Source organism: Bubalus bubalis, chromosome 2, assembly GCF_019923935.1.
Source record: "Bubalus bubalis isolate 160015118507 breed Murrah chromosome 2, NDDB_SH_1, whole genome shotgun sequence".
Taxonomy (NCBI): Eukaryota; Metazoa; Chordata; class Mammalia; order Artiodactyla; family Bovidae; genus Bubalus; species Bubalus bubalis.
The window spans coordinates 21686855-21699675 of record NC_059158.1 but is presented as its reverse complement, the minus strand read 5'-3'; the positions used below and the strand labels follow the sequence as shown (position 1 = coordinate 21699675).

General features: G+C 41.1%; 1 protein-coding gene and 1 pseudogene across 1 annotated transcript; both read right to left on the bottom strand.

The window, feature by feature from the left end:
- Positions 1-945, bottom strand: LOC102402271 (olfactory receptor 2G6-like). Its single transcript, XM_006039605.4, has one exon. The coding sequence runs from the start codon at positions 943-945 to the stop codon at positions 1-3; it is 945 nt and encodes a 314-aa protein (XP_006039667.4).
- A 3428-nt stretch (positions 946-4373) lies between these two features.
- Positions 4374-7697, bottom strand: LOC112578665 (annotated as a pseudogene).
- Between the last annotated feature and the right edge of the window lie 5124 nt (positions 7698-12821).

Genomic DNA, 12821 nt, shown 5'->3' with positions numbered 1-12821 from the left:
TTAACTCTGCCTCAAGTCTAGGATTCTCCTCATTTGTCTCCTTAGTGCCCCTTTGACTTCCTTGTTTCTCAAAGTGTAAATCAGGGGATTAAGCAGGGGAGTCACCAGAGTATAGAACAGTGCAATGCTTTTGTTCACATCCTGTGAATAGCTGGAAGGAGGCTGAAGGTACATGGAGATGAGCGTCCCAAAGAAAATAATCACTACCATTAGGTGAGAACAACAGGTTCCAAAAGCCTTCTGTCTCCCATGGGCCGACTTTATCTTCAGGACTGCACGGGTAATGTGACCGTAGGATACTAAGATGAGTGACAGGGGCACCACCAAGAAGAAGGTACTGACAGCAAAGAGTTCAGCCTCATTGACAGAGGTGTTGGTGCAGGCCAGTTTCAGCATCACTGGAACTTCACAGAAGAAATGGTCCACTTGGTTTTTACCACAGAGGGGAAGAGTCATGGTCAGTGCTGTCTGGACTACAGAACTGCCAAAGCCTGTAAGCCAAGCAGTTACAACCAGCTGCAAGCAAAGCTGGGGATGCACGATCACCATGTAGTGGAGGGGACGGCACACAGCTACATAGCGGTCATAGGCCATGACAGACAGGAGGACGCACTCTACTCCCCCGAGTCCCAAGGCAATGAAGAGCTGGGCCACACAGCCGCCATAGGTGATGGTCTTGTCCTTCCCCTTAAAGTTGGCCAGGGTCTGAGGGACAGTGCAAGTAGTCAAACAAAGATCCATAAAAGAGAGGTTGGAGAGGAAGAAGTACATAGGAGTGCGCAGGTGAGGATCCATTGTTGACAAAAGTATAATGGTGCCATTGCCTAAACAGCTCAAGAAGTAGATGATCAGGATGACCGCAAAGAGAGCCGTTTCCAGCTGAGGCTGGTTGGAGAAGCCCAGGAGAATGAATCCAGAGAAGGTGCTGTCGTTAGCTCTTTCCATTGTACTCTTCTTGTTGGAATTAAGCGAACTCCGTACTGTTAAACTGTTTGTTTAATCCAGGTCTTTCCCCCTGAGTACGTAGAGTTTGTGAGGAAGCTTGAGGCCTTTTCACAGTTACTCTTTTGTTGACAAACAAGGGGGTGCTAGAGAGTTACTATGTAAGAGTATCTTCTGTGTTTCAGGCACTGACCGAAGCACTTTCTATGCAATTTGTCACAACAACTCTGTGAGCTTGGCATTATCATGATTTCTGCTAAATATGTGAAGGAACTGAGGGTTAAAGAGGTGCAGTGATTTTATCAGAGTGATGTACTTAGTAAATCACAGAGGCAGGATTCCAACAGAGTCTAAAATATGAGTTCTTAACTGCTGGGGATACTGTCTTTATGATGTATGAACTACGAAGATAACTCAAGAGTTTCTCAAACATTAAATCTAGATCTTCGAAATAAGTTACAAATATGTACTGCCTTAGTCCTTCTCTGGACGATTGAAATATTTAGACTGGCTTTCTTGCTTCTGCTTTGTGTAGAGAAAAATATTCTTTCTGAAAATGCACCGATAATAAAATTTACTATGAACAATTTTATTCAAATGGGAACAATATATTTTAATAAGTAAAGTCATGAAGCCTTTGATATGGAGTCTGTAATCATGTCTATTGATTGGAAAACTTTTATTGGAAGTGATTTAGAATTCACTGTATCCATAGTGCATGTTCCAGAGGGACTAAGCCTGAGAAACTCTCATTGTTACCACTTTCAGTGAAAACTCAGCAAAGCACCAATGAGTTTTTGTTTTCTTTCTTTATGTCTTTTAAAATTGCTTAATATGATAGAGCAAATACTCTGTTTCAACCTTTCGTGTTCACTTCCTATAAATTCAGACCTCACATTAATCATTCTCTTTTTCATAAAATCATCTGGTCTCATTTTAGAAATCAACCTCTGTCTGTCTGTATGTCTCTCTCTTTCATAGACACACATACCAGACACAAACCACGAGACAATATTAATAGTATATAATACCTATGAGGAGAAATATCTCATAATAGTACCATATCCTGGAAAAGAGTTTAGTATGTATAGTAGATTCACAAAATAATTTTGTCAAAGAAGTGATAATATGGAAGAAGTTTCAAAACTGTAAGGGTTTTAGAAGTGGAATTTAGGGGTTATAGCCTTCTTGAATATTGTGAAAAGAATTATCCTTCCTAAAAGAATTACCTCACTTCCCTTCTCGAAAACGTCAAGTGGTTTTCAATTGCCTTCAACTCAAAGTCCAAATTCCTCACTATGGCATACAGGAGCCTTCATAATCCTTTTCTTACCTTTCTAGTATTTTCTCTGGCTATGCTCAATTTCCCATCTTTAGAATTTTTTAAAAAATTTATTTATTCATTTCACTTATTGTTGGCCGTGGTGGGTCTTCATTGATGTGTTGGGGCTTTCTCTAGTTGCGGTGCACAGGTTTCTCTCTTTGTGGAGCACGGCGTCTGGGGCATGCAGTTCATTAGTTGCCATGCATGGGCTCAACAGTTGTGGTTCCTGGGCTCTAGCGCACCGGCTCGGTAGTTATGGTCCACGAGCTTCGTTGCTCTCAGGCACGTGGGAACTTCCCGGATCGCAATCAAACCCATGTCTTCTTCACTGACAGACGGATTCTTATTCACCGAGCCACCAGGGAAACCCTCTCATCCTTAGAATTTCCTAACATTAATGCCCGAATGTTCATGTCTATCTGGTTTTTCTCATTTTCAGTTTCTCTGACACCACAACTAATACTCCCCTCAAGATATTGTCTATTGCATTGTCCTTCATTTCGTCTTCCGATCACTCATTACTATCCAGAGTTTTCCTTGTTTCTTAAAAAAAAAAAAATCTTATTTATTTTCTAATCTGTCTCAGTATAATGACAGATTTATAGATCTGGAAATTTGTCTTAACAAAATCATTATATGTGTAGAACAGTGCCTGACATACAGGAAACAATCAAGATGTATTGTAATGTGTGCAACTGAGCAGTTGAATCAACATGTTATGTATGAATACATTAATATACTTAAAGACTTAGGTAATTTTTTCTTATAGAAATATGTGTCCTCAGTGTTTATTTCATAGTGGTTTTTATTCCAGGCTATATGGCCATTGAGATTATGTATAAAATGTGTAATAAATATATAAAATATATGCTATGTAAATATAGTATATACAAATATCTCTGAATATAAACATTTATGTATTTATTGTTTTGGTTTCAAGACCCTTTTGTGTTTGTAAGATACCCACGGACTGAATCTTTTTTGCCTTTCTCTATGGAAATCCAGTTTTATAAAAGTAGACTTATATTTGCCTCTGGAGAGAGACTGATTTTAGGGTAGAATGAGATGCACGCCAGAGGATGCCAGACAACACCACCTCTGATTCTATTACTGATTCCCCACTGTCTTGTGTCTTAGCCAAAGGGATAGAGAGTCTGGTGGCAGAAGCTAAAGATAGTGGAGGGCCTCTCTTGGGCTATTTTTTCAGTGATTGAGTAACGAAACTCAAGGGAAGAGAGAGGTATTCTACACCGAGATAGGCAAAGTGGAGAGAGGCACAGATGCTTTAAACTCCAGAGAACACAGAGCTCATGCAAGAACATCCTGGGAACTGCCAGAGACAATTCATTTTGCCCAGACTGCAAGGATTGTTGTTGTTGTTTAGTCATTAAGTTGTGTATGACTCTTTTGTGACCCTGTGGACTGTAACCACCAGGCTCCTCTGTCCATGGGATTTCCCAGGCAAGAATGCTGGAGTGGGTTCACCATTTCCTTCTCCAGACGATCTTCCTACCCAGGAACTGAACCCTTGTCTCCTGCATTGGCAGGTGGATTCTTTAACATTGAGCCACCTGGGAAGCCCTAGGTGGGTTGAAATAGTAAATAAAATAGTAGATAAAACAACAGCCTGTTGTTTATTATCACTCTTGGGCCTATGGGCTGATACAATTTCAGGAAACACAGGCTGGAGTTGTGTCATATCACTTGGCATTGCTCTTGCCACATAGGGGGACATTCAGAAATGTTTGCTGAAGAAGTGTTCTCTGACACCTGTGGAGACTTTAGCATTTCACCATGGGATATCAAGTGGGCAAAGATGGAGGGGAAGGCAGGCTCTGAGCTTTGCAAGAAGCAGAAGGAAGAAAATTAAGAAAAGTCCTTCTTGGGAGGTTTCTTCTCTCTGTACTTTCCCTCAGCTCTACATCTGGCTGGCACAACAGAAATCTCTGCTTTTATTATTTGCCACCGTTTCTGTCTAGAGTTCCCAGAAAGTTCTCACATGAACTCTGTTCCTGGTGAGCAGAACCCTCTATTTTCTTCCCCTTCTCATCTAAGTTGCTCATCACTACTGTTCTGCCAGTGCCTGCTTTGACAAAGTGATGCCATGTCAGGCACCAGTGGCCTCAGAGCTGCCAATGTGACTAATGTTGATGCAGCCCTGAGTTTTCTGTGTCCCAAAATGCCAACGACTTTCACCACTTTGCACTTAAAGTGTAGAAGGCCTCTCTACCTTAAAGTAGCTACTTCTAGTGTGTAGATCTTTCTCTTCTACTTAAAGAGAAATGTCCAAGAGAAAGTGGCCCCTGTGATTATCTCCATCCTTTCATCAAAGACTCTTCCCTTTCACTCAGGGGTCTTTGAAGGGTGGTGGGGGATGGCCAGGTGAAGTATGGTTAGCTCTTGGGTAGAGGACATATGAAGATTTAGAATTTAAGCTACTGCCACTTCATGCTGTATGGACTGAATAACAAAGGAAACCTGCCTGCAGAGAGAGAAGTAAAAAGTAGATTTGAGAAAAAGGAAGAGAGTCACACAGTGCTCATCCTCAAGTTTGACTCATTTCTTAACCAGGTAAAGGTCATCGTACTTACCAGATGCTCATATCAGGATGCAAGTGCCTTCTGGGAAGAGCCTTTGGCTTCCAAGTCAGTCTCCAGCATAATGGGAAAAATAAAAGGGAGAATGTTGCCTTTGCCTCCAGATGTACAAGGATGAAGAAGGAAATGGCAACCCACTCCAGTATTCATGCCTGGAAAATCCCATGGACCAAGGAGTCTGGTGGGCTACAATCCATGGGGTTGCAAAGAGTCAGACATGACTGAGGGACTTCTGTGTTCTGTGTACAAGGATGAGAGATGGAATGATTCTTGTGGAGGGTATGCCTGGCTTTGTGAGAACTGGAGTGACCACAGGACTTCCTTACATTGAAATTTACAGCTTCTTTGTAGCCTCTGGGAACCCAGTCTCCTTCAACTCCAGTAATAGTTACTTATCCCCATGTGGGTTTCCTAGTAATAACCTTGGGGATAATGTACCTGATAGACAATTCTCCAGGAGATTCAGGGAATTATAAGATGTGGAAGTTGTTAATAGGCTTTCAGAAAGGGTATTAGAAAATCCTTCCCCTAACAGGCCCTGAGACAACAAATATCAAAGATTTGGTTCAGTTCAGTTCAGTTGCTGAGTCGTGTCTAACTCTTTGCAACCCCAGGGACTGAAGCACGCCAGGCCTCCCTGTCTATTGCCAACTCCTGAAGTTTACTCAAATTCATGTCCACTGAGTCAGTGATGCCATCCAACCATCTCATGCTCTGTTGTCCCCTTCTCCTCCTGCCTCAGTCTTTCCCAGAATCAGGGTCTTTTCAAATGAGTCAGTTCTTCACATCAGGTGGCCAAAGTATTGGAGTTTCTGCTTTAGCATCAGATCTTCCAATGAATATTCAGGACTGATTTCCTTTATTGGACTGGTTGGATCTCCTTGCAGTCCAAGCAGTCTTAAGAGTCTCCTCCAACACCACAGCTCAAAAGCATCAATTCTTCAGCACTCAGCTTTCTTTATAGTCCAACTCTCCAGTTACTACAATTCCAATGACCACGAGTAGAACCAGACTAACAATGATGTCTGTGTTGGGGGCGGAGGGCCGAGAAGGTACTGTGGAGGAAAGAGAAGGGGTCCAGACTTCAGGTTTGAGTCCTGACCTTGCTGAAGGGGTCCAGAAAGGCTCCAGCTTTATCTGAGAAGAAGCTCCACCCCAGCATCCTCCTTACCCCATCTCAGGGTGAGAGTCTCCTGAAGCCCCTTGCACTGCACGTTGCATGTGTATCTCTGCTCCTCTTCAGAAGGGACCACTAGGGCTGCCCACTTCTGGATGGTTCCATTCCCCGAAGGCCTGGTCTCTACAAGCTCCATGTCCTAGGTCTGGTCCTCCATGTCACGCTGCCAGGTCAGTGAGATCTCTTCAGGGTAGAAGCCCAGGGCCTGGCACCTCAGGGGGACCTCATGGTCAGAGATGGGGTTATGGGTCACATGTGTCTTTGGAAGGTCTATGGAGGATGAATCAGAAAATTCCCATTTAGTGTTACCTCCATGGGTCCCTGAAGCAGCATCCTGTGACCATCCTGAGAATAAACAGGACAGAGGGTTTGAAAAGAAGCAGCACAAACACCAGACACCAGCCTGGACTTGGAGGTCTGGGCATGTTCCTGAGTCCTTGGAAAGTTCTGGAGTCAGGGTGAGAGCCAAGGTAGGAGGCACTATATAAGGGAATGAATACAGAGTAATGGTCCTTACTTGGGTGGAGGCCGGATGACTCAGAAAAGCTGGAGTCAGGCCTCCAAACGTGTTTTCAGGGTGAGACCTGGCATGAGAAACAGTCATGATTCACAATATGGCACCCAGGGTGAAGGGGCACCGCTGACCAGTTATCTCACGGATGGGTTCCTGCTTCTTCCCCGAAGAGACTGGATTCCTTGATTGTCCTTCAGAGAAGTGGGGCCACTGGCGAGTCACTCTCTTGTACAGAATATGAAAACCTGGGCAGATTCCTCCCTCTGCTGACAGGAACCGGGGCACTGTTTCCACATTGACCTCACTTTCTTCTCCTCATGGGAAGCCAGGTCCAGCCCTAGGGGGGATCAAGGAGGCCCCACGCCCCTCGTACCTTTGCACAGCAGCGTGTCCTTCCCGTTCTCCAGGTGTCTGTGGACCCACCCTCTGCAGTCCCCCTCCAGATAGTTCCTACTGTTCCCTGCAGCATGGCCCTGCTCAAGCTTGAGCTTGGAGATATGAGCTTCTGCATCCACTGCAGTCCAGAAGCACAGGTCCTCATTCAGGGCAAGGTGATTGTTGCCATCATAGGCAATCTTTTCAGGAACCCGAGGCAATAACTTTTCAAATATGCAATTATACCTCTTTCAGGTGAAGACGGAGATGAGTGTTTCTGTCTGTTCCCTCAACATTGAGCCCTGGGTGCGTGGGTGCAGGTAGCCAGTTACAGGCTGTTTCTTTTTTGCTACTCTCCTGTTGGACCCAGAAACGCAAGCCACTGAACCAGATGATCAAGGAGTGTGCCCTCTGGCAGCAGCCACAAAACCTGGGCAGTCATATGTGTGCACAAATTCTTTTCACAGAGACACCAGTGACCTGGGGTGGGACAGAGGGAGACATGATGATGGCATCTGTTGGCTTCTCAGGAGTTTGGCGAAGATTGCAGTTGACCCCTAGATATGTGTTAGAAGTCTTAGCTTTTAAGATAAGGAAATAGGCTTCTTTCAGGGACAAGCTGGAGGTTTCAGTCTGTGTCTGTATGCTGTGCCCTGGAGAGATAGCCACAGTGAGTCTGGGTGAGCCTGTTTCTTAGTTCATTATAGCATCATGGATTTCATGGACACAAACTTCGCTGACTTTCAGAGGTATGTTTTGGAGGCCCATGTCTCAGGTGTAAGTCTTCAAACTGAGGGTCCCAGACATGGAACACTTTGTTTCTCAGGGAGAAGTTGTCGGTGCTAATTGCAGCCATGAAATTAAAAGATACTTACTTCATGGAAGGAAAGTTATGACCAACCTAGACAGCATATTAAAAAGCAGAGACATTACTTTGTCAACAAAGGTCTGTCTAGTCAAGGCTATGGTTTTTCCAGTGGTCATGTATGGATGTGAGAGTTGGACTATAAAGAAAGCTGAGTGCCAAAGAATTGATGCTTTTGGACTGTGATGTTAAAGAAGACTCCTGAGAGTCCCTTGGACTGCAAGGAGATCCAACCAGTTCATCTTAAAGGGGATCAGTCCTGGGTGTTCATTGGAAGGACTGATGCTGAACCTGAAACTACCATACTTTGGCCACCTGATTTGAAGTACTGACTCATTTGAAAAGACCCTGATGTTGGGAAAGATTGAGGCAGGAAAGAAGGGGACGACAGGGGATGAGATGATTGGATGGCATCGCTGACTCAATGGACATGGGTTTGGGTGGACTCTGGGAGTTGGTGATGGACAGGGAGGCCTGGCATGCTGTGCTTCATGGGGTCACAAGGAGTCGGACATGACTGAGCGACTGAATTGAATTGAAATCGATTTTCGTATGGGGTTTTTCTTGTTCACCTTGTGTGTAGGATTCACCCAGCTAGTTCATGCATTTCTTTTCAAAGGAGTTGTTTTGGGTAAAACTGCAGATTAGGTGTGCCCAAGGGAGGAGGGGAGATCTGGAGCCTGTATGTCATGAATGAACAGAAACCTAGTTTTTTTGCGCAGCTTCCTCTCTCCTTCTCTCTCTCGTTGCCATTTTTGTTTCACCTTGTGTTTCTGTCTGTCCCTCTTTTTTTCATTCTCTAGTTCTTGTTCTATTCAAGTCCTTTTAAAAAAAACTTTTTATTTTGAAATAGTTGCAGATTAACAGAAAGGTCTAAAGATAGTATAGAGAGGTCTTGGGTACCTTTGACCTTTTCCCCAATGTAATCTACATGAAAAAATTACATGGAACTCTATATATACGTGGTACCAATGTCAGTTTCCTAGCTTTTAAATTGTATTATAGTTATAGATGGAGAAGGCAATGGCACCCCACTCCAGTATTGGTACTCCTGTAGTCATCATCATGATCAAAATATGGAATTACCCCTTGACCACTCACATCTCCTTTGTGATACCACTTTATAGTCACACTCATTTCCTCCCCTCCCCTGCACCCTCCATAAACCATCACTCACTCCTGGGCACAACCATCTTGATCCCCATCTCTATTATTCTGTCATTTTGTGGATGGGATATAGATGGGATCATATAATATTTAACCTATTAAGATAGACATTTTCATTCAACATAATACCCTTGAGATGTTGTGTGTATTAATAGCTTATTCCTTTTTTATTGCCAAATAGTATTTCATAGCTTGGATATGCCATCATTTGTTTAGTACATTTTATTTGTTTTCAGCTTTTTGCTGTTACAGATAAAACTGCTATGAATAATTGTGCACAGGTTTTTGTGTGGAATACATTTTTGTTTCTCTGTCATAAATGCCAAAAAGCATGATTACTGGGCTCTATGGCAAGTGTATATTTGGTTTTTAAAAGAAACATCCAGGCTCTTTTATAAAGTAGTTGTATCATTTTATATTCTGATTAGCAATGTATGAGTGATTTAGTTTTTCCACAATGATGCCAACATTTGGTATTGTTCCGACACTTTTTGTCTTGGTTGTTCTAGTAGGTAGGTAGTGATATCTCTTCATGTTCTTAATCTGCATTTTCCTGAAGGTTAGTGATGCTAAATGTCTTTACATGTGCTTATTTACCATTCATATATTTGCATTGGTGAGTTATTTGCTGAAATGTTTTTTCATTGAGTTATTTTCTTATTGTAGAGTTTTGAGAGTTGTTTGTATACTCTAGATATGAGTGTTTTGTAAGATAAGTAGCTTGAAAATATTTTCTTCCAGTTTGTAGCTTATCTTATTATCCTCTTAACAGAGTCTTTAACAGACAAATGCTCTTTATTTTGATGAGTCCTCATTTGTACATAAAAAAAAATAGATTATGCTTTTGGTGTATTAAATTCCAAATCAAAATAAGAATTTTACAAAATAGCATAGGAAAAAAGCATGTAATTGCAAGTAAGCATTTCTAGATAATGTCAAATTATTATCCAACATTATTATGCCAATTAATATTTACAGCAACAAGATGGAAATGGGAAGAAAGGTTAATTGCATGTCTGTAATTCCCTCCATCTCTGGACACGGTATGCAGTACTAATCTTTACATTTGAGTAAATATTATCATAGAATTTAACTAGTAGAGAGATTACTGAGAAAACTATAAGAGTATTTTAAGGAAAAGATAATTTTTCCCTATGGGTAGAATGTTATTAAAAAAACTGGAATTTACGGTTCTATGTGAAATGCTTGGCTATAGCATGTAAATTAGTTAAATAAGATCTGTGTGCTTGTCTGACTAATGACATACAAAAACCAAGATGCTTCAAACCTAAATAGCTTTCCCTGAGATAGCTTGGACTACTAGCTAGAAGTTGTCTGTTACTCTGAAAGAAAACATGTTCTAGTGGGGAAAAGAGATTGTGTACTTTTTGAAGCTGCCTTTGATGGTTAGGGCCAATGCCTTCCATGGACAGATGCTAATTGTTCCTGCCTTTTGCCGGTATAGTCAAGTGTATAAGTTGTTCTGAAATTAATTGATGTTCAAACTTCAAAACACACAATACCCATCAAGTTTCTTTCAATTTATTTTAACAATTATACCTATCTTGTTTAACTCAATCATGTGGAAATAAATGCAAAGATGAGTTGAATTTAAACAAACCATGGAAGTTCCATGTAAAAAATCAATATTTTTTCTGTTTGCTTATGTAAATCATTACAATTTTCAGATAGAAATTGAACAACATCATAGAGGACAGGTAGTTTTTCCTTAGCCATATTAGCGGTTTGGGAGTAAAATGTGGTGGTTGACCTTTAATGTATTTACCTTAAAGATTAGGTAGACACTGCCTAATTGGTTAAAAGACGCTTGCTCCTTGGAAGTAAAGTTATGACCAATCCAGACAGCATATTAAAAAGCAGAGACATTACTTTGTCAACAAAGGTCCGTCTAGTCAAGGCTACGGTTTTTCCAGTAGTCATGTATATCCATACATGATATGGATATGAGAGTTGGACTATAAAGAAAGCTGAGTGCCGAAGAATTGATGCTTTTGAATTGTGGTGTTGGAAAAGACTCTTGAGAGTCCCTTGGACTGCAAGGAGATCCAACCAGTCCATCCTAAAGGAAATCAGTTCTGGGTGTTCATTGGAAGGACTGATGTTGAAGTTGAAGCTCCAATACTTTGGCCACCAGATGCGAAGAGGTGACTCACTTGAAAAGACCCTGATGTTGGGAAAGATTGAAAGCAGGAGGAGAAGGGGATGACAGAAGTTCGTGATGAGCAGGGAGGCCTGGTGTGCTGCTGTTCATGGGGTTGCAAGGAGTCGAACACGAATGAGCGACTGAATTGAACTGAAGTGAATTCGTAACTCCGTTATCCATTAAGAGTTGGTTATGAATATTAGATAAAAATTAACTTACATTTAAAATTAAGTAGCTGAATGTGTTCTTATTTATATATGGATAATTTTTTTTGCAATTGTATGAAAAAATATCAAGTGTTTAGTAAAATATCTAAATCATTAAAAGAGGAGAGTTAAGGTAACTGAGAAGTCAAGGGAATTATCTGACCTCTGTCAATTATGAGAAGTTATAAAAGAGGCAGATTAGGTATCCTCTTGCATTCTCCTTGATATTCACTTTCCCTGAGGATTGTCATCTCTGGGCAGCTAGGTGACATCAGCTAATTAACAGTACAGGACATACATTCCTCAGAGACGTCAGTCAGGTAAACTGTTTTCACCAGACCATTATACTGCAGGTTCATACCAATCTCATGCTTTCATAATGAGCTCCCCATCATAGAGCCAAGACATTATATTCAGAAGGAATCCTGAGCGTTTGAAATTGCCTTCCTATGTCATCCTACCAGCTAGACACAATGCTGATCTTCAGTACCCTGTGAAGGTATTTGAAGTTATCAAGAGAAAGCATCTTCTTGCTTAAGGAAAACTTAAGGATATTCCAATACTGATAGAGTCAACTTATGTACTCAGTGCATGCAACCTGCATCCTTAGTCTACATACCCAGGTTCCAATACCCAGTACTGTATTAAAAACAGGAACTGGAAATGAGATAGGGAATGAGCTTAGGACACTCACATAAGGGGAATAAGACTGAGAGGACAGGAACTCGATCTCTGTGGTACTTTAGGAATTGGTAAGTGAGTTTGTTTTCAGTTGCAAGTGTTCCTTAAAGGCTAAATTGAGTAACATACATGTCAGTTGGCAAAAGAATCAGAAACTCCTGTGGAAATTCACCAAATTTCAAAACCAAACTAAGTCTTCCTTGTGGAAGCCAACTTTGTGTTCCTAGACATTTCATCCTATTGTAGTGTATTCATTATGTCTCAGTATGGATATCTGGAGTAATTTATTCAGGATATTTGGCTGTCATAAAACATGTCCTTCAGTAATTGAATAATAGCATATATGTGAATGTGAAAATGTTAGACTGTACACCTTCATTTTTCCCTCAGCTTGTATTTCTGTGAAATTACAGAATGTTTCTTAAAGTGTATTGTCATTATCTGTAGTTTTCAAATGTTCATTTTCTCAAAGAAATGAACGTATGTAGTCTTCCAAATGCTAGCTTGATAATTACAACAATGAAGGTCCATTTTGCAGTTATTGTGTCAATGCATTTTTGTATTTCTGTTAATGAAAAACGATCATTCTTCAATTGAGAAGAACACCAATTTGAGAGGAGAAACGTGGGCCAGAAAAGGTGATCTGAATGTTTAATTTATTGGTGAATTAGGCAAATGACAAGGTGATGTGTAATGTATAGTGGTGACTGTCTTTCCATCCTTGCACACACTTATGAATGGACTACATTTTTTATGAATGGACTCTTGTTTTGTATGAATGGAGTCTCATTTTTTATGAATTTTTTCAA